The sequence below is a fragment of the Onychostoma macrolepis genome, chromosome 07, assembly GCF_012432095.1.
Source record: "Onychostoma macrolepis isolate SWU-2019 chromosome 07, ASM1243209v1, whole genome shotgun sequence".
Lineage (NCBI taxonomy): Eukaryota > Metazoa > Chordata > Actinopteri > Cypriniformes > Cyprinidae > Onychostoma > Onychostoma macrolepis.
The window spans coordinates 12,468,992-12,491,293 of NC_081161.1; the positions used below are offsets into that span (position 1 = coordinate 12,468,992).

The 22,302-nt window shown below is 38.7% G+C and overlaps 1 protein-coding gene across 2 annotated transcripts in view; it reads left to right on the forward strand.

Moving 5' to 3' along the window:
• The window catches only part of LOC131545039 (regulator of G-protein signaling 20), a 107,614-nt gene that overhangs the window by 23,267 nt on the left and 62,045 nt on the right, over positions 1-22,302 (forward strand). For both annotated transcript variants that reach the window (XM_058783640.1, XM_058783641.1), the window contains one exon: positions 2,816-2,896. In XM_058783640.1, the coding sequence (XP_058639623.1) occupies positions 2,816-2,896 (81 nt within the window). The remainder of the gene's footprint in view (positions 1-2,815; positions 2,897-22,302) is intronic.

Sequence of the window (22,302 nt, forward strand, 5' to 3'; positions counted from 1 at the left end):
CCTCCTGATGACGACCCAGAAGAACGCCCTGCTGCATAAGGGCTCGGCGCAAATCATCCTCCTCTGCTGTGTCCATAATGTGGTTAGTAGATTCTGTGACGGCGCGAGGAGAACAGAGGACTCAAAGGCAGAGGATAGATTCGAGCACAAGGTTTATTACCAAAGGTGAACAAAACAAATAAAACTGTAACAAAACTCAGCGAGCAAGTCTCTGGGGTAATCCAGCTACGGTCGGCAGTGAGATGCGGACCCAGCGGATCACTGCCCAAGACCCAGCGCCGCACAGGGCCAACCACTAAAGAGTGGAGTGAGGCAGAGAGTGGCAGTCCTTCTCTCTATGCGTCCTGGGGTGCAAACAGACAGACGTGAGTGTACACCAAACCACAGAACACAAAACAATCTACTAACAACAGGAGCTAGTCAGGAGAGAAATATAAAGGAAAGGGTAATGAGCAACAGGTGGAATAGAAGCAGCTCGTGACATGCGCAGCCCCACCGCCAGATCAGCGCTGATTGCACCTGTCACGAGCCGCTGAAAAGGACATGGTCACACAGACAGCAGAGGGAGCCAGGGAGGCACCCTGGCCCGTGACAGCAAGTTCGTTACTTAATTGTAGACGCGCGTCAGCGCTGCAGTGAGTTGAAACCTTCTCGTCTTCAAGGCGAGCGCGGCTCATGGTTGCTTAGCAACGGCAAACATCAGAGAGCACAAGCTTCCGTGCGCTTTGAAAGAAGAGAAAGCGGTACAGCTCGCGTTTTTAGACCCGGGTATCCACCCTAGAACCGTCCCTGCCTATAATCTGTATATCTAACATCACAGACATTCAAAAAGACAAACTAAGAACTTGACCTCTCAACATAGTTATTATAGTGTTAGGGCGGGGCCACGCTCGGTGGCTCCATTGCGTCATCAAGCCACCGTTTTAGCCCCGCCCAAAAAATCCTGAACACAGAATTGGTGAAAAACTGTTTAACGGTTTAACTCCACAATTCAGTACTACATAGTTCAGAGTCTTTGTAATGTGTTTCAGCAATACATTTCTAACATTTGTAATGTGTTTAGAAACAATTCTCAGAATTCTCTTTACACAGACTTTAATGGAAAACTGTGTGAATGGTGCTCTGTGGTGTTGGCGGGATTTCTGTCAGCTGCATGAACACTTCAGTGTGCTTTCTCACGTCACTAGCTTTATACAGTATATGCAGCTTTGCTGGCTAACAAATATTAATGTCTCCAGCTGGACATAAACTTATGCAAATAGATGGTAACAATCATGACGTTATACATTTGGGCTGTGCTTGCATGTGTTTTAGTCACACTGTTTTAACCACTTGTGGTGCTGCTACTGTTAGCCATCTAGTCAACAAATGAATTACTGTGTAGTCATATGAAAACATGTACTATACAGAATACTGTATGTGCACCCTTTCTGTTTTAAATCTGCATCTGAAATGTCCCGCTCTGTGCAGCGCACAGCCTCACGTGTCAAAACAAACAGCACAAAGTGTCAGTAATTCAGCCTGTAGAGGCCAATCTCATACTGTATAATGACAGCAGACCCTTCTTAGCTACTTCAGCAAAGGACATAACCCAGAAAAACTAATGGCCGATTTTGCCAATTGCCAATAGCTGATAGTTCCAGCAATCCACTATCGGTGCCGATAAATCTGCAAAACTGATCGACCGGTCGACCTCTATTAAAAACCATAATTGCATCATAGATTGGACAGCATTATCAAGCGTGGGATCATTGATTATGTGAGTTTTACTTTGCCATGAACACAGCCCAACAAGAAACCAATGGAAAAACACCAGTGGAGATCATGATAGATAGGAAGCTCAAGGGACCACTAGTAAGGCTGATCCACAGACCTCCTTCTTCAGACCAGTCTTGATACACCCTGTTAGTAAGGCAGAACATCATGGCAGAAGAGGTAAAGTGTAGAATGAGTGTGCGGCAGGCCAGACAGGTAGCATACTACAATTCCTGAAGTAAAGAAGCACACTTTCAACAGGACGATATTGTAAGGAGTAAAACACATGTGGTCTGTTGCATGAAGCTAGCTGAACAAACTCAGAGTAATCTGGCAATTTTGTCTCTAAAATTCTTTGACTGTAAACTGCTTTCATTTGAAGCAAGAGATGGAGGAGTGGCTTTATTGCATCAGATATGTGTCACTTTGCTAACAGCTGATTAGTCCAATTTGGGTTTGCGATCTCTAACCCAGAATAAAACCTGCTCCGGAGCAGGGTAGCTGTGTACTGTAAGTTACCATGGTGACAAAATCCACTCAAAACCAACCCTTCTTGATCCCAGAAACTCAGAGTTTGCTCAAACTAAACGCAAACTTACCTGGGTAAAAAACAAAACTGGCTTTGTGCAACAGGCCTGTGCTTCCTTCTGCATCAAACTAGTTTCCCACTAAGCTAGCGCCAAAGTCGGAGGGTCCAGCTGAAATAATTGGTAAAACAGGTTTAATAAATTTTGGATTTATAACCTTTGAGAACAGTTTAAGGGATAGTTCACCCAAAAATGAAAATTCTGTTAGGTACTCACCCTCAAATTGTTTTGCAGTGCATTTTGGGTTCCTGTTTTTTATAGCATTGTTGTGAGATTTTCTCATGAGAGTAAAGGTGTGCTAGGAAACTTCATTAGGGCCAATTAGATTGAGCTTAGAAGTGCTCATCTATTATCCTTTAGGAACTTCTCCTGAGACTTTCGTGTCACACAGTGAATGTTCATGCGTCACAAAAAAAACATGTTTTTATAATGTGTGTGTGTGTGTGTGTGTGTGTGTGTGTGTGTGTGTGTAGTCTAACAGTACACTCTGCTAAGGAGGAAAGAATTCTGACGACGATCTCCGAAAAAGAAGAGGACGTTGATACCAACCAAATGTAAGTTGTATTATAAATAATTACATGTCATGATACTGCAAAGAGGATTCACTTTTAAGAACTTTCCTCTTAGGAATTTTGAATGGGGTCATGACATGCCTTCTTTATTATTTTAATATGTTTCTTGAATGTTACTTTAATTTTTGAGTTTCTTGATTTGTTTTTTCTACAACCCACATTCTTCCTAGTCGTTGAAATTTTGATTTACTCCAATGACTGGAGTCTCTTGAATCCGTTTACCAAAATGTTTTTTCAGACTCCTTCACTGATTTGTTCAGTGACCATAATACATATTGGTGCCAATAGCTGGAGACAAATGAATGTTATGTAATAATAGATATAATGATTAGTTATATAATGAGCTAATCAATATTACCTCAATCACGTCACAACGAAAACAAAACAGGTTGACAATTATATGCTGTAATACCTTTCTAATAACCAAGAGTGATATTTAAGCTTACATAAATTAAACTCATAACTTATCTTTATGAAAAAAAAAAGCTGACACAGGCAACCATTAAACCTCCATAAAACGTTGTCCTTCCATTTGGTTGTGCATTTTCAAGCAAAATCCCTCTCAAAAGCCAGCTGAACTAACTGGACCTTCCATTTGTGAAGCATTGAGCATCCGTGGTTCATAAAAACATTGTGCAGAGATTAGAAAGAAATTGCACAGGTTGCTGTAGAAGGGCCTAAAGTCAGCAGTCAGTACACTGAGCATTGTTTGCAGAGCTTTGTGGTAATTGGAGAGAATGGATTTTGTAGCATAGAGGTCAAAAACAGGTTTTTCTTCCATTTAAAATAAAATAATGTATACATAACTATCAAATAAATGACATATAAAAAAGTGACATAAATATTATAGAAAAATATATAAAATATTATATTAAATTATAATATAAATATTATATTAAAAAATAAAATATTATATAATATTATTAAAAAGATTGTAAAAAAGATTTTAAAAAATCATTAAGCTGTCATTTATGTGTATTCATGAAGTCAAAAGGTAATCTAATAATGTGGTCTAAATTTAAATGTAAAAAAAAAAGAAATACATTTTAAGACATCTTGCCATACCAGGCTATTCGAACCAAATGTATTTACTCAGTATTAGGATATGACTACTTGTTTTTTATTACAGCCCGTGATAATTAATACATTACAAAAACTAAGAAGGGAGAAAACAAGAAGGGTAATGAGGGAAACACAGGTGGAACCACTGAAACAATAATGAGGTAACAAGATGGGCGGGGTGAGACAATACTGCCCTACAAAGGCAAAAGACCCAGTGTGAAACTGAGAAAAATGACTTTGAATTGTTTTTATTTGTCCAGCCAAATTAATTATAGGTAGGACACTGGAAAATTGGCAATTAGATGTTTTTGTAATGAAAATGATCTACATTAAAAAATTGTGAGCTCAAACTTGATTTTTACCCCTATTTTGAAGTTACTGTACTCTGCCTTTGCATTGTCTGCAAAAAGTAAGAAGTCACGCAAAAGGCATTAACTTCCACATTATCAATATTTGGTTGCATTTACAAAATCGTTATAGTAACACTTGTATAAAATATTGTGATCATGGACTGTCTCATAGGCTATTACATATAGTAATGCGACTGTATTCATTGTTTTTTTTTTTTTACCATAACAAGCAGACAAAAAGTTAAACGTGAGTGGATACCATTTTGCAACCAATTTATTTGCAAAGCTGAGTAACGTAAAATGATGCTAGACATAGCGTGACTGCTTTTATATTGACTTGAATGAAATAGCCTAACCAAAAAGAATGACTTGTGAATTGATGTGAATGCCAGCAAGCAAGAATAATGAGAGGGTGCTCGCTGAAGAGCCAAATGGGAGGAGCTGGCACACCAGCAGTGTTGCCAATTTAGCTATTTTGTAGCTAGATTTAGCTACTTCCCCACCCCTTTTGAGACTTTTTTCAAAAGTTTAGGGACAAATACAGCAACTTCTTGGACAAACCTTATCTAAGTTTTTATCTTGCCCACTGATCTATATTCATCTTTATATGGATCAGTGAATTTGCCATTATGACGTCATCTAGTGACATTTAGCTACCAGTTTTAGCTACTTTGAATTGAAAGCAGTTGGCAACACTGCACACCAGCTGAAGACTGTGACATATACTTGCCGAAGAATCTTTGATGGGTTAAGACCAGCTTTGTTTAGCTTTGCTAAAATGGTATTTGTCAGTGTCTGGGCATCACTCATTTGAGCAGTGGCTACGGTTAACAGTTGCTCCACTACTTCATAGGACACATTCTCATTCACAAACATAATGACAATTGATATATTTTTGCAGCCTGTAGGGTCGCGGCTACCTTTTGCTTTTAATGTGTAATAGGAGTCATCCACTTCTTTCACGATAGCCTCAATCACCACTTTACTTAGTAAACTTATGAGTTCATTTTAAAGGGGTCATATGATGCTATTTTTAAAGATCATTATTTTGTGCATTTGGTGTAACAGAATATGTTGACATGCTTTAATGTTCAAAAAACACATTATTTTTCAAATACTGTACATTATTGTTGGTCCTCTTTGTCCCGCCTCTCTCAAACGCATCATTTTCTACAAAGCCCCTCCTTCCGACAAGCACAGTCTGCTCAGATTTGCCAGCTGACCCAGTGCATTGTGATTGGCCAAACACCACAAGTGCACATCGGAAATGTAACTCCCCTTACCATAATCGCGAGCTTCAGCTTTCAAAGTAAATATAAAGACAGTTAAACTGCTGTGAACCAATATACTGTGACACATCCATTTTATTTCTCAATCGTTTACCTTCACCTAAGCCACTAGCAACTGGGTTTACAAGGATACTTGCAGAGACATGCATTTTGACATTTTGTTCATGTGCATCTGCGTGGCTATCACCGTGTCTACACCAGACGTGAGCGGTGTGACAAAATACTATAGAACCCATTATATGATGCTGTCCACTGGATGCGGCACGACACGACAAATGCCCGACAGTAAGCTGATGCCTTGTTTATGACGTACTGACACAAAGTTCAAAGGATTTGCAACCGTCGCTTTGTCGCGTCCAGTGTAGACAGACTTTAACTGTTGCGGCACACGGTATCTATGTGTGAACACAGAAAACGATCGTATACTAAACATCGCACATCCTGTGATGTGACTATCGCGGATGTGCACATCGTGATATCAATGCTGATACAATATATTGTAGAGCCCTAGTGCCTTGTGTTTGACCTATCAGACTGCGCCATCTCAAGTTTCATGAAAGAACTTTGGATTTGATTATAATTAAGCATGTATCCTCCGATTGTCCTGATGTCCACATTTTCATTTGATGCTGCAATTAGTCAATTAGTCATTATGTGCCACATCTGAAAAAACATTCGACAAGTCTAAATGCTTTTAAAAACATGTCGTCAAGATTATATTTTATGAGGATTACATGAACAGCCTATGAGGAGAGTAAAAAGCAGGCTTTCCTTTAAAAGTGCTTAAATCTAAAAAATACTCTTAAAAAGACACTCTACATCAGGGGTGCCCAACCCTGTTTCTGGAGATCTACCTTCCTGCAGAGTTCAGTTCCAACCCTAATCAAACACACCTGTCTGTAATTATCAAGTGCTCCATCAGATCGTAATTAGTTGGTTCAGTTGTGTTTTATCAGGGTTGGAGCTGAACTCTGCAGGAAGGTAGATCTCCAGAAACTGGGTTAGGCACCCCTGCTCTACATACTCACTAATTCAGATCAGTATTTTTATATATATATATATATATATATATATATATATATATATATATATAATTACTTAATAAAACTACATTATAAAAACTTTGTTTTCAAATACAGATTTTGTTTATTTAAATATGCAAATAATACATTTTTAACAAATATATTTTGAAGTGTAAAACATTTTTAGTAAGTACTGTAAATTCATACGTTTACAAAATAAATGTACAAAAATGTGTAAAAATATTAAATTCAAAACACAAAAGTGCACATACAACTAACATATTTTCAAGATGTACAGTGTATTCAAAACCAACAAATGTGTCTCAATTGATATTCATTCATATCAAAACATACACAAATGTGCAAATACAGTACATAAATAAAACAAACATAACATACAAACATATATCAATAAAAATGAATCAAACACAAGTTATACAGTTTTTTTTTTTCAACTGCATATACATAAAATCTTTACTTGTCACACAATTTCTGAAAGCTGACACTCAAATAGCAGAAGCACACACCAAATCTGCAAAACCATACACTAATTCCCAGCCTTTGACTCAGTTTTCAATTTCATAAAACACTTTTTGCAAAACACAACACACCATTCTCTATGTAACAATTTAACAGGAATTAATATTATGGCAAAGGTGTTTGCTTTTGAGATGTATTTGTGATATTTTGCAGAGCTTCATTTTGCAAGAGTAGTTGGGTAGTTGATGTCATACACATAGAAAAGTTTGCAACACAGATCCACTGCTTGTAGTAAGGTCTGCTGTTCATTGTCTCGCCGTTGAAAGTTCTTGGAATTAGTACAGCAATGCTGGTGTCATCCAGTAGTGTAAAACCTTCTTCATCCACTATCCATTATTTGATCCAAAATACAGCAATACAAATTTTTACTATTTAAAATAACTGTTTTCTATTTATTCCATTTAAATATATTTTAAAATATAATTTTTCCTGTGATCAATGCAGAATTTTTAGCATCATTACTCCAGTCACATGATCCTTCAGAAATCATTCTAATATTCTGATTTGCTGCTCAAAAACATTTATTATTATTATTATTATTATTATTATTATTATGTTGAAAACACCCGAGTAGAATTTTTTCAGGTTTTTGATGAATAGAAAGTTCAGAAGAACAGCATTTATCTGAAATATAAATATTTTGTAACATTATAATTGTCTTTAGCATTATTATTATTTTTATTTTAGCAATTTAATGCATTCTTGCTAAATAAAAGTATTAATAAAAAAATTATACTGACTCCAAATGGTATAAGTGTATAATGTTACAAAAGCTTTTTATTTAAGATAAATGCTGATCTTTGGATCTTTCTATTCATCAAATAATCCTGAAAAAATATTTTAAATATTGATAATAATAATAATAATAATAATAATAATAAATGTTTCTTGAACAGCATATAAGCATATTAGAATGATTTCTGAAAGATCACGTGACACTGAAAAATAGAAAGCAGTTATTTTAAATTGTCAAAATATTTCACAATATTGCTGCTTTTGCTGGATTTTGGATCAAATAAATGCAGGCTTGGTGAGAAGAAGAGACTTCTTTAAAAAAAAAAAAAAAAAACATTAAAAACCTTACTGTCCAAAAACTTTTGACTGGTAGTGTACATGTATCACTATTTGAAATAGTTTACTTTGAAATGTTTCAGTTAACTGGCAGAGAATCCACTGTTGCAGTTTTTCCTTCACAGAAGAATCCATTGTCTGAAACATAAGTATAAACACATTTAGTACAACACATTGAAAAAAAAACATGAAAATCTGTCATAGCTTCATAAGAGAAATGGCTGTAATTAGAGGCTGTTCTAATAGATGCATAACAATATTCAATATCATATGAATAAACCATAAAAACACTTTTAGTGTTATTAGTGCTGGTAGCTTTCCAAACACTGACACTGGTCCTGTTTTGACCAGCAGGCGTCACTGTTGTGTCACGTACACTTGTAAGCAGTGAATCATTTTGAGAAGCAATTGGTTTAATTGATTCGAAGCTTCGTTTCTCCCATCACGTCTTTCTTACGGGAGATTTGGATTATTTTTAGACTTTTTTTAACAGAGAATTTACCGAATTTGAGCGCTTCTCTCTGGACTAAGCTGGTCTGAGCTGCCGCTGCGCTAACGTTATATACTGGACCGACAACTTAAATGGTCCGTGCGGCACGGTTCAAATGAACGCCGCTGCATTTGCCATTTCCCATATATAAATGTGAAAATCACTAGTGCGACCAAACAAACTGTTGTCAGAACAGGTCTGCAACCCTCCATTAACTGTAAAATAATTTAAACCTGGCATAATCGTAGATGGTGATTTCAGTAGCATTAGTACGTTAGGCCTAACACAGGCTTATCATTATACATCTACTAACGTTACACATTATTAAAGTTGTGATACATCTCTAAACAGTTTCGCTTTTAATTACTTTATTACTGCTAGCAACAGAGTACATTTTAGAGTGCGTTTAACGTTTCATTATATGTTATAAGAGTTATATATCAAAAAACGATATTACTTACCTTATACTGACACAGCAGCAGCAGCTTCTTCTGTTGTCTGACTGTCAGTCACTTGTCGTCCGTTAAAATTTGAACCGTCACCGCGGGAACCAATTTGTGACCCAATATGTGTAACCCAAAAAAAAAATTTTTAAAAATAACCCATCGTTTTTTGCTGTGTAGTAAACAATTATCCCTGAACAGAGGGGCAGTGGAAGTCTACTGCATCCATATATGTATGTATATATATGTGACCCTGGACCACAAAACCAGTCTTAAGTCGCTGGGGTATATTTATAGCAATAGCCAAAAATACATTGTATGGATCAAAATTATCGATTTTTTTTAATGCCAAAAATCATTAGGAAATTAAGTAAAGATCATGTTCCATGAAGATATTTTGTAAATTTCTTACCGTAAATGTATCAAAACTTAATTTTTTATTAGGAATATGCATTGCTAAGAGCTTCATTTGGACAACTTTAAAGGCGATTTTCTCAATATTTAGATTTTGTTGCACCCTGAGATTCCAGATTTTCAAATAGTTGTATCTCAGCCAAATATTGTCCGTTCATAATAAACCATACATCAATGTAAAGCTTATTTATTCAGCTTCGAAAAATTTAAGACTGGTTTTGTCGTCCAGGGTCACATATACATATATAATATTTATTAGTGCTGTCAATCGATTAAAAAATGTATCGCGTTAATCATGATTAATCACAAGTTTAAAATACTAGGATTTACATGTAAATGTGTTGAAATAAAGAAATGCATGACAAACTAGTTTAAGGAAACAGAACCTTTCATACTTCTGCCAGGTATGAGACACAATCCTTATTATTCTTTTATCATTATTCTTTTGTTTTTATTCAGCCATTATCAGCCTTTTACTGGCAATAAAACATTTACCAAGCCACATCGCTTCAATCCCAGTATACATTTACCCAACTATTATCAAAAGTATTTCTAAATAAATACAACAAAACATTTTCTTGCGACCTTACATTGTTACGGGCACGACGAGACGAGGCATGCGGGTCCATTTGCAGGGCTTTATTCAAAGACATGGTCAGAAGACAAGCAAGGTTCAGGCAATGGCAAACAGGTATAATACAGACAAGACAAAGAGTAATTTTAGGGTAGCGTGCGTCTACGATCGGCGAACAATATCCAACGGGGTAAGGCAGAGAAATAATCCAGGTACACAAGCTATAATCCAAGAGTGCAAACAGAGTCCGAATGGCAAGGCAAAGGGTTAATCCAGGAAACACAGGCTAGAATCAAAATACGGGAAAAACAGGCAAGGCAAGACTACGGCAACTAAGTGGGCGCCGTAGAGTAGCTACATTTACATTTACATTTAGTCATTTAGCAGACGCTTTTATCCAAAGCGACTTACAATTGGGGAATACATAGAGCGATTAATCCTGAAGAGGCAATCAGACATACGAAGTGCTTGCAACACCAAGTCTCAGGCATTGTTCAAATAAATACAAACTACCAAAGGAAGGAATAAGTAAAGAATTTTTTTTTTTTTTTTTAAGTTTAGGATGAAGTCAAGTGCTGTCGAAAGAGATGAGTTTTCAGTTGTTGCTTGAAGATTGACAGGGATCCAGCATTCCGGATAGAGGTGGGAAGATCGTTCCACCAGCCAGGAATGGTGAATGAGAATGATCTAGAGAGTGATTTTGCGCCTCTCTGTGATGGTATCACGAGGCGTCGCTCACTAGCAGATCTCAGATTTCTGGAGGGGATGTAGTTTGTTAATAGAGAGTGCAAGTAAACGGGTGCTGAGCCAGTGGTTGTTCTATATGCAAGCATCAGTGTCTTGAACTTGATGCGAGCCGTGATTGGTAGCCAGTGCAGGGAGATAAAGAGAGGTGTAGCATGGGCTCTTTTGGGCTCGTTGAAGACCAGTCGTGCCGCTGCATTCTGAATCATTTGTAGAGGTTTGACTGTGTTAGACGGAAGTCCAGCCAGAAGAGCATTGCAATAGTCCAGCCTAGAAATGACAAGGGCCTGGACAAGAAGTTGTGCAGCATGCTCTGTCAGAAAGGGCCTGATCTTTCTGATGTTATATAGTGCAAACCTGCAAGATCGAGCAGTTTTGTAATGTGGTCTTTGAAGGTCAGCTGATCATCAAAGATTACACCAAGATTTCTGACCGAAGTTGATGGGGTTATTGTTGATGAACCTAACTGGATCGTGAAGTCATGCTGTAGAGTCGGAGTGGCAGGGAGGACAAGAAGCTCAGTCTTTGCCAGGTTGAGCTGCAGGTGATGTTCTTTCATCCATGCCGAGATGTCCGCCAGGCAACCTGAGATCCTTGCAGCTACCGTTGGATCATCTGGTTGAAAAGAGAGGTAGAGCTGTGTGTCATCAGCGTAGCAATGGTATGAGAATCCATGTGCCTGTATGATGGGACCCAGTGATGTAGTGTATGTGGAGAAGAGGAGGGTCAAGAACTGATCCCTGAGGAACCCCAGTGACCAGTTGATGTGCTTTGGATACCTCACCTCCCCAGGCCACCCTGAAAGACCTACCAGTGAGATAGGATTCAAACCAGCGAAGTGGAATGCCAGAGATGCCCAGTGATGAGAGGGTGGACAGGAGTATCTGATGATTGACAGTGTCAAAAGCGGCAGATAGGTCCAGCAGAATGAGGACTGATGATTTGGAATGGGCTTTTGCAATTCGCAGGGCTTCAGTGACCGAGAGAAGTGCAGTCTCAGTTGAATGGCCCTCCTGAAACCTGACTGTTTAGCATCCAGTTTGTCGTTCTGTGAAAGAAACAGTGAGACTTGGTTGAAGACAACTCGTTCAAGTGTTTTCGCTATGAATGGAAGGAGAGAGACAGGTCTGTAGTTTTCTATAAGAGAAGTGTTTAATGTAGGTTTTTTGAGCAGTGGGGTTACCCGAGCCTGCTTGAACGCAATGGGGAAGTTACCTGTGAGTAGGGATGTGTTGATGATGTGTGTGAGTGCAGGTAAGAGTGTGGGTGAGATTGCTTGGAGAAGGTGTGAGGGGATAGGGTCAAGAGGACATGTTGTAGGATGGTTGGAGAGGAGAAGCTTGGATACTTCAGCTTCAGTGAGTGGACAGAAAGAAAAGATGGGAGTTTTAGCAGTGGATGTGGTAGGGTGAGGGTCCTGTATGCGTGGAGGTGAAAACTGACCACTGATTGATCTAGTTTTGTCTGTAAAGAAAGTGGCAAAGTCATCAGCTGTAATAGAGGTGGAGGGAGGAGGTGGAGGGGACAGAGGAGGAATTAAATGTTCTGAAGAGATTACGCATGTCTGGAGCGCTGTCGATCTTGTTGCGGAAATGTGAGGATTTGGCAGTGTGGACTTTAGCAGAGAAGGATGTGAGCATAGACTGGTACCTACTGAGGTCCAACAGATCGTTTGATTTGCGCCATTTTCTCTCTGCCGCTCTGAGTGTAGTCCGATGTTCACGAAGAACCTCGGATAACCAGGGGTTGGAAGGAGCAGCCCGTGCTGGCCTAGAGGAGAGAGGACAAATGTCGTCTAGACAAGAGGTTAAGGTAGAGCATAAAGTCTCAGTAGCTGCGTTTACATCCAGAGATGAGAAATGGGTGGGTGAAGGAAGAGAGGAGGATACTACAGAGGAGAGATGGGAAGGAGAAAGGGAGCGCAGGTTTCGTCTAAAAGTAACTGGTAGGGGGGTTGGTGGCACAGGAGAAGCAAAGTGTAATGTAAATGTAATGAAGAAATGGTCCGAAGTATGTAGCGGTTGTACCAGAATGTTATCTGCAGTACAATTGCGTGTGTAAATTAAGTCAAGTTGGTTGCCTGATTTGTGCGTGCTAGTAGTGGTAAGGCGTTTGAGATCAAACGAAGCTAGGAGTGCATGGAAGTCTGTAGCATAAGGCTTGTCTAGGTGAATGTTGAAATCACCAAAGACTAGGAGTGGAGTGCCATCCTCCACGAAAGAGGACAGCAGCCCGTCCAGCTCCTCTAGGAAGGTGGCTAGAATTTGGCTAGGGGGACGGTAAATGACCACAATCTGGAGTTTTATCGGAGCTGATACAGTAATGGCATGAGATTCAAATGAGATGTAATTGCATAGGGAAGAGCGGGTTGAGTATTTCCAATTGTTAGAAATGAGCAGACCAGTGCCTCCACCCGCCAACTTGCCGGGGTGTGAGAGAAAGAGAGATTAGTAGAGAGAGCAGCTGGGGTTGCTGAGTCTTCTGGACGAATCCAGGTCTCAGTCAAGCCCAAGATGCTGAGCGTGGATTTTAAAGAAAAAGCAGAAATGAAGTCAGCTTTGTTGACAGCTGACTGACAATTCCAGAGACCCACAGAGAAGGAAAGAGGTGTAGTGAAGGAGGTAGAGATAAGGCGCAGGTTAGCAGGATTACGTTGCCGTCTGCGTGGGACGTTAGAGCGTGGTTGAGAGAGAACCGGAATAGTTTGGAAACACATGATAGAGGTGGCAGGAAAGAGGATGGAAACGGAGAGTGTGTAAGGGAAGGGGGAAAAAAGAAAAGATACTTAAGTGTGTCGCCGGTGTCGTTGCTCGGTTAAAGTCGCGCAGGAAAAGTCGATGGTCTTTACCCTCGCCGATCTTCACACGAGGAGGTTGAACGCTTCGCTGATGCTTCCGCCAGCGCCGGACCTCTGATAAATACAGCCTAACACACTACCGTGAAAACAGCTGTGGCCGGCTTCTGATTGGCCCAGCCAATAGCCTTGTGCAAATAACTCAAGACGAAACTAACACTTTGCTTGCAAGGAGCAATGAAAATGATCCAGGTTCCTTCTTAGCCGAGGTGCAAATTATTATAATTAACAGAAAGTGCAATCAAACAACGAAACCTCAACGAAAATGCAGAATAGAAATAGAAGGGAAACGAAAGTATTCCTTCCCAACAGCAAGTAAATAATTTAAACAACAGATCTATGACAGATCTATCGCAACACTTACGAGCTGCTGTCCGTCTCTTCTGGTGAATATTCGGCTTCTCCCCGAGTAGCTATCACTAAGAGAGATATAAGTGCATACAATACTTGGCCATGATAGAGAGGAAGTCCATGGCTTAAGTAAGGCGTATAATCAGTGCAATCAGCTGTGTGATCAGTGCACTCAGCTGTGTGGGTCGTCAGTGCAATGGATGATAGTTTGAGGTGACGTGCAACAGTTTGTGTAGTGCAAGAGTCAATGTGGTGAGCGAGTGACCTCTGATGGTGAATGAACAGAAGTGCATGGACAGGATTCGTGACATACATGAAGTATTATGACAAAATGCATTATGAAGAATTGACCTGTTCTGCAGGTGCATTAGAGCTAACATTAGCATCATGCTTCATAAGACAATTTATGAGATTAATAGTACACTTTTACTCAGAACTTCCTTCAAACTACCATCGAGTGTTTGTAATAACTTCCTTTTATGATCACATGTGGAATTTATATGCTATTTATAGCCTTTTATATCGCTGCACAAATTAGCATTTCAGATGTACACATTCACCTCAGGAAAATAACATACAAATATCCTATCGTAATCGTGTGTTTATTATTTTATATAATCTATAGTGGCTGTTGTCATGTTTATTTCTGCTGTGTAAAAGCCTTAACATGTATCCTCTGGCTGAAACTCACGTTGTTTGTGATGTTACAGCTGTCTCTCCATTCTTAAGTTGCCAGGAATGTATTCTAAGTATAATATACATTAGTAAAAGGATCTATTTTAATTTTTATTTCTCTATATACACCTTGCGCAGCCGTAGTACATTATAAAAGTAGCCCAAAAAAAACACAACCCACGGCTCTGTAATGTTTCCCGCGACTGTATTTTCAAAATAGCCCACTTGTGCTGCTGCCCTGGCAACACTGGTTCGCTGTAAACCTTATCAAACTATTAATTTGCATTAAAAATTATTAACGTTAAAATAATGTTGACACCCCTAATATACAATATATATATATATATATATATATATATATATATATATATATATATATATTAACAGCTTGTCTTTTGTTAAGAGTTAAATCTGTTGGACATTTATCACCATTTTTCTCATAGGAATGAATAAGCACTATTAGGGTTGCAGCATGTACTGGTTTCACTGTGCTTATAAAAAAATACCTCATTGCAATTGAAGGGTTTGTATTAAAGCTTTATTTCAGTGTGTATTATATCTGAAGTATAACAATTAGTTCTGCATCTTGTGTTATTTTTTTAACCTTTAATATTAATGTACCAAATGAGAAGATTTTCTGTATAGTTTACAGCATTAGCTGGGGGAAATTTTTTTTCTGAAAGAAATGTAAAATTTACCTGAAATATTTTGCAATAAATCAGTTAATCAGTGTAATACCGCATACCGTGATATTTTCTCAGATGGTTCTTGTACCAATTTCATACTGATGCAACCCCAGTAACTCGTGTTAAAAGCCCACTGCTGTGATACTTGTTTGGACAGATACTATTTAAACTGAACTGAGCTGGATGATGACAACACTGAATTCAATTATGAAATACCTTTAACTGAAAATTGAGTGTTTAATCTTGTCATTTTACTGACACACTATTTTCCTATTTTGATATTGGAAAGTTGCTTTGACACAATCTGTATTGTTAAAAGCGCTATATAAATAAAGGTGACTTGACTTGACTATACAATATTTTTAAACCTTGTGACTGTATTTCTGAATGTCAAACACACTGGAAGATCATCTTCCATCACAACTGCAGTGCTTGCAGGAAGAGAATTTGCACTCACCTTAAGTTCATAAACATTTAAAATGTCATGCAGCATCTCTGAAATCTTGCTGTGTGTACCGCATACACATGGTGAAACTCAGCACAAATCTAAAATCCACAAACACACAAGTAAGTGTATAACACACAACTTGCTCTTCTACTCAGTTGAAGTTACCTTAAGTGTTGAGGCTTGCTCTATAGTATTCAACAGCTCAGCCTTGCGATTAAAGAAAGTTTGTAAAGGTTTACTACAAGTTTGTAGATTTCTTTTTTAAATGTAATATTCAATATATAGAAATATATTGCAAAATTCATGTCTGCATATTAGCCTTAACTTAATCTTGGATTAATTTACTGTTAGCAGCTAGTTTATTCAAGTAGAAATAAAACACAGACTGAATAAAATTACATTTACCATGGCTGCATTTCCCAAAAATCATATTGTCTAAGCTGATCAAAGAAAACAATTGCCACCAGTGGTCTCAACAATCGACTTAGCTCACGATGCTTTTGGGAAACGCAGCCCTAAATATCGCAGTTAACAGCAGCAACATTCAAACCATAGCACCGCATTTACTTAAAAAAATGCCGGCTAACGTTAACATTAGTGCCCTGCTTTGAAGTTAACATTATATTACAAGCAGGGACACCAAAATAGTATTCAAAATGCGCATTCAAAAGCACTAGTGAAATGTCGCACTTTACAGCGCCATGTAAAAACAGTGTTTCCCATGAACAAAAAAATTTGTTCAAAAATGTTTTAATTTACTGCAGTGACCATCTGATCTGTATACGGACTGGATCAGGTGGCTACGGTGACCTTGGAATAAGAAAGAAACGGACTAATTTTAGCGTAGATGCCATTCATCTTACGATGTAACAAGTACATCGGGTTTTATGGGAAGTCTTCCCGGTTCCGGTTCAACTAATTAATGCAGCCAAACAATCCTTTAACAGATTTGAATATTAGAAGCATATTAGTGTTATGTGTAAACCATGTTACAGAGATGGGTCTTTAATCTAGATTTAAACTGACAGAGTGTGTCTGCCTCCCGAACAGTGTTAGGTAGATTGTTCCAGAGTTTGGGCACTAGATGGGAAAAGGATCTGCCGCCCACAGTTGATTTTGATATTCTAGGCATTATCAAATGGCTAGAGTTTTGAGAACGCAGCAGACGTGGAGGACTATAATGCGATAAGAGCTCGCTCAAGTGCTGAGGAGCTAAACCATTCAGGGCTTTATAAGTAATTAACAAGATTTTAAAATCTATACGATGTTTAATAGGGAGCCAGTGCAGTGTTGACAGAACCGGGCTAATGTGGTCATACTTCCTGGTTCTAGTAAGGACCCTAGCTGCTGCATTTTGAACCATCTGGAGTTTGTTTATCATTTGTTAAATGTGCAGAACAACCACCCAATAAAGCATTACAATAATCTAACCTTGAGGTCATAAACGCATGAATTAACATTTCTGCATTTGACATTAAGAGAATAGGTCTCAATTTAGATATATTTTTAAGATTAAAAAATGCAGTTTTACAAATGCTAGAAACGTGGCTGTCAAAGGAAATATTGCTATCAAATAGTCGCATCATCCAAGTGGATGCTGCACACTGGTGGTGGTTGAGGAGAGACCTCAAACATGATTGTAAAGCGCTGCCTTTGGGTGTACAGCAATACACAAAGCGTTATATATACAGTGAGGAAAATAAGTATTTGAACACCCTGCTATTTTGCAAGTTCTCCCACTTAGAAATCATAGAGGGGTCTGAAATTGTCACCGTAGGTGCATGTCCACTGTGAGAGACATAATCTAAAAAAAAAAAATCCAGAAATCACAATGTATGATTTTTTAACTATTTATTTGTATCATACAGCTGCAAATAAGTATTTGAACACCTGTCTATCAGCTAGAATTCTGACCCTCAAAGACCTGTTAGTCTGCCTTTAAAATGTCCACCTCCACTCCATTTATTATCCTAAATTAGATGCACCTGTTTGAGGTCGTTAGCTGCATAAAGACACCTGTCCACCCCATACAATCAGTAAGAATCCAACTACTAACATGGCCAAGACCAAAGAGCTGTCCAAAGACACTAGAGACAAAACTGTACACCTCCACAAGGCTGGAAAGGGCTACAGGGAAATTGCCAAGCAGCTTGGTGAAAAAAGGTCCACTGTTGGAGCAATCATTAGAAAATGGAAGAAGCTAAACATGACTGTCAATCTCCCTCGGACTGGGGTTCCATGCAAGATCTCACCTCGTGGGGTCTCAATGATCCTAAGAAAGGTGAGAAATCAGCCCAGAACTACACGGGAGGAGCTGGTCAATGACCTGAAAAGAGCTGGGACCACCGTTTCCAAGGTTACTGTTGGTAATACACTAAGACGTCATGGTTTGAAATCATGCATGGCACGGAAGGTTCCCCTGCTTAAACCAGCACATGTCCAGGCCCGACTTAAGTTTGCCAATGACCATTTGGATGATCCAGAGGAGTCATGGGAGAAAGTCATGTGGTCAGATGAGACCAAAATATAACTTTTTGGTCATAATTCCACTAAACGTGTTTGGAGGAAGAAGAATGATGAGTACCATCCCAAGAACACCATCCCTACTGTGAAGCATGGGGGTGGTAGCATCATGCTTTGGGGGTGTTTTTCTGCACATGGGACAGGGCGACTGCACTGTATTAAGGAGAGGATGACCGGGGCCATGTATTGCGAGATTTTGGGGAACAACCTCCTTCCCTCAGTTAGAGCATTGAAGATGTGTCGAGGCTGGGTCTTCCAACATGACAATGACCCGAAGCACACAGCCAGGATAACCAAGGAGTGGCTCTGTAAGAAGCATATCAAGGTTCTGGCGTGGCCTAGCCAGTCTCCAGACCTAAACCCAATAGAGAATCTTTGGAGGGAGCTCAAATTCCGTGTTTCTCAGTGACAGGTCAGAAACCTGACTGATCTAGAGAAGATCTGTGTGGAGGAGTGGGCCAAAATCCCTCCTGCAGTGTGTGCAAACCTGGTGAAAAACTACAGGAAACGTTTGACCTCTGTAATTGCAAACAAAGGCTACTGTACCAAATATTAACATTGATTTTCTCAGGTGTTCAAATACTTATTTGCAGCTGTATCATACAAATAAATAGTTAAAAAATCATACATTGTGATTTCTGGATTTTTTTTTTTTAGATTATGTCTCTCACAGTGGACATGCACCTACGATGACAATTTCACACCCCTCCATGATTTCTAAGTGGGAGAACTTGCAAAATAGCAGGGTGTTCAAATACTTATTTTCCTCACTGTATATATGCATCATTCATTCAAAGTATATACTCAAAGTACTCATTCTTATGTGATTATTTTTCTCACTTTATTTAGAACTTCTGGGCAAATGTTTGATTAAGAATGTAGAATGATTACAGGCCCAACAACCGAGAGAGAGCGTCCCCAGAACGTTCCCTGCAGGTTATTTTTATGTTTTATTTTTATAACCTAGAGAGAACGTTCCCTGCAGGTTATTTTTAGTTGTCATAACCATGTAAACTAATTAAAACTTTGCAGATGTTTCTGATTATTCTAATGCTAGAATGTGTATTTTTTTAATCATAAACAAACTATTTTTTACAGAATTTCATATCTGAAATAAGCTTTTACGAAAGTGTACAGTAGACATCAAAGTAGTCAAATCGCATTTTAATAATAATATAATTCCAATTTTATAGCTGAAATTAAGCCAAGGTTAAGCATAATCTGAAAAGCATATCATAAACACTGGGTTTGTTTGGATGTTTCTTTACAGCTCGCCTCTCATCTGCACACACTTCGCCAGCATGTGCTTTTCTCCTGTGTTCCATATAAAGCCGTATAACCATATTTAAAAATTAACTGTCATTTTGTTTTACTGACTGACTAACACTCATTTATTGATCTCTTTATTGAATAATTACTAATAATTAAGAAATATTCTAGAGTAAATATTGTGATTTCAGAGAGATTTGACAAGTCTAATTTACAGACCAAAAGAGAGAAGCACATCATCGTTAAATCAGTGGTAAGAAATTAATGTAATGTTAAAGTCAAATAAATGTTTTTTAATGTCTGTAAAAATAAAATTCACATTTTTAAAACCCAATATTTGGAGTCATTGTTATTTGGTGCATAAAGCATCAGATACCCATTTTCAACAAGTTGATATGATTCTTTAGGGTCTTAATGAAAAGTCTCTGCCATTAAAATTTCTCAATGGTAGTGTAAAAACACCTTTTTTATCCTGTCAAAATCAGTTTTCAGCAAACCGTTTTTTGTTTTTGTTTTTTTGTGATCAACTTTTTATTTTCTTTAAATCAACAAAACAACATCCATTCAAACAAACAACAGGGAGGGGGGAGCAATAGCAAGTTGTTTTTTAGGCCATGTTGCTTTAAATGCTAATGACTCTGCTGACCCCGCCCCTCTCCTCCGTGGAGTGACGAGCAGACTTTAAACTTCAGCCGTGAAAATGGCTAACTAGCACATTATTAGGAAAGGCTATTTTGCAAAGATACATTATAAAACCCTTATACTCACTTCTTCTATAGGTGAGGCTGGATCATGAATGATTCGCACGAACATAGACACATTTAGGCAGGTCAGCACATTCCCTTCAAAATAAAAGTAACGTTAATCCTCTGCATCCTCAGCGGCTCAGATGTCGGGAGTAAATGACGACTGCTATGTTCATTATTACATCGAACAACAGAACACCTCAAAATCTTAATCAGAGACATTTTGTCTTCCCCTGCACCGAGTCGACACAATGGCAGACAGCTCTCAGCTCACTCAGGGCAGGTCTAAGGTAAGACGGTCTTGTCAATCAACTATCGTGGGAGCGGCCTGTGCAGAACTACGTCATTCTGACAGGAATCTCAGAACAGCCTGATTTGAGAAAGGGGATTTTAAAATAGGGAGGATGTGTACAAACACTTCCAACACACAATTTTGTTCAAACAACTTGTAAAGTGAATTTTGCATCCGATGACCCCTTTAAGAAAATATCTGGGTTATTATATGGTACATGGTAGTTATAATAAAGAAATCTTACATATTAATGGATAATTCAATCTCATTTAATACTCCTTATGTGCTCTGATTATCTTTAATGATTAAACAATAATTTGAAACAAGACGTGGTTTGTAGTACTGATTATTGAGTTCCATATCTGTCCGTCTTCCATGCCACTTATACTCTATGGGACTCGGGATGGGAGTGCTGGATGATTACTGACGTACAGCAGCGGTATCGGAGTAACCTTCAGAGAACTTTCTGGGAACCTTCTAGGAACGTAAATAGAACATTCCCTTTAAGTTAGGACAGCGTTTCCCAATCCCAGTCCTCGTGTTCCCCGCTCTGCACATTTTGTATATTTCTCTTATCACGTGCGTAGTTTGTTCTATTCGACCGTAAGTGCCCTGCGAAGTGGACATTACCGGATATTCCGCCATGATTCCAGTTCGAAACGAGTGTATATGTTCCATACAAAGGGCATTAAAGTGTGCGAGACGTGACTTTAAATAGTATTTATTTACAGAGGTGTATTATTTCACACTTCTTTAGTAAGTTTCATCTGTACGTGAAGACGCTACGCAGCGCAAATCCGTGAATGAATGTTCTGAAGTGAAGTAAACTTCAACGGATTTCCCCTGCTCAGGGAGTAGGGAGCAAAGAACACTGTGTAGGGATCATATTAATGGGAACACAGTTCATGCATGTAGCTCTCTTCTAACGAGCTGGTTATCTGAATCAGGTGTGTTAACTAAGAGAGGCATGCAAAATATACAGAGCGTGGGGCGCGAGGACTGGGATTGGGAAATGCTAGGTTAGGAGAATGTTCTGGGAACCTTAAGAGAACTTTCTGGGAACCTTCTAGGAACGTAAATAGTTAGGGGAATGTTCCGGGAACCTACAGAGAACGTTCCCGGAACATTCCCCTAACCTAAAGGGAATGTTCTATTTATGTTACGTTCCATTTAAGAAAACTTTCCTGGCTAACCAAAAGAGACCTCAGCATGACAACTGTCTAAAACAAGAGGAGGCCTAACTACACTCCACACTCAGGACATCTTGTTAGTAGGCTTGTAAGTAGATGGTGTCCTAGCAGAGGACTCTCTGTAGCGACAGGAGGCCTGACAACGCTCGCCGTAAATAGCTGAGCTCTACAAGCGGAGGCCTCAGCATGACGACTCCCTAAAACGAGAGGAGGCCTAACTGCACCCCACGCTCAGGACATCTTGTAAGTAGGCTCACACAGAGCCTACAACTCACTGATGCTGTCCATCTGTGGCACATGGTCTGGATGTTAAGCTGAATATATAGAAATATATGCAATTTAAAATAATTGCTGG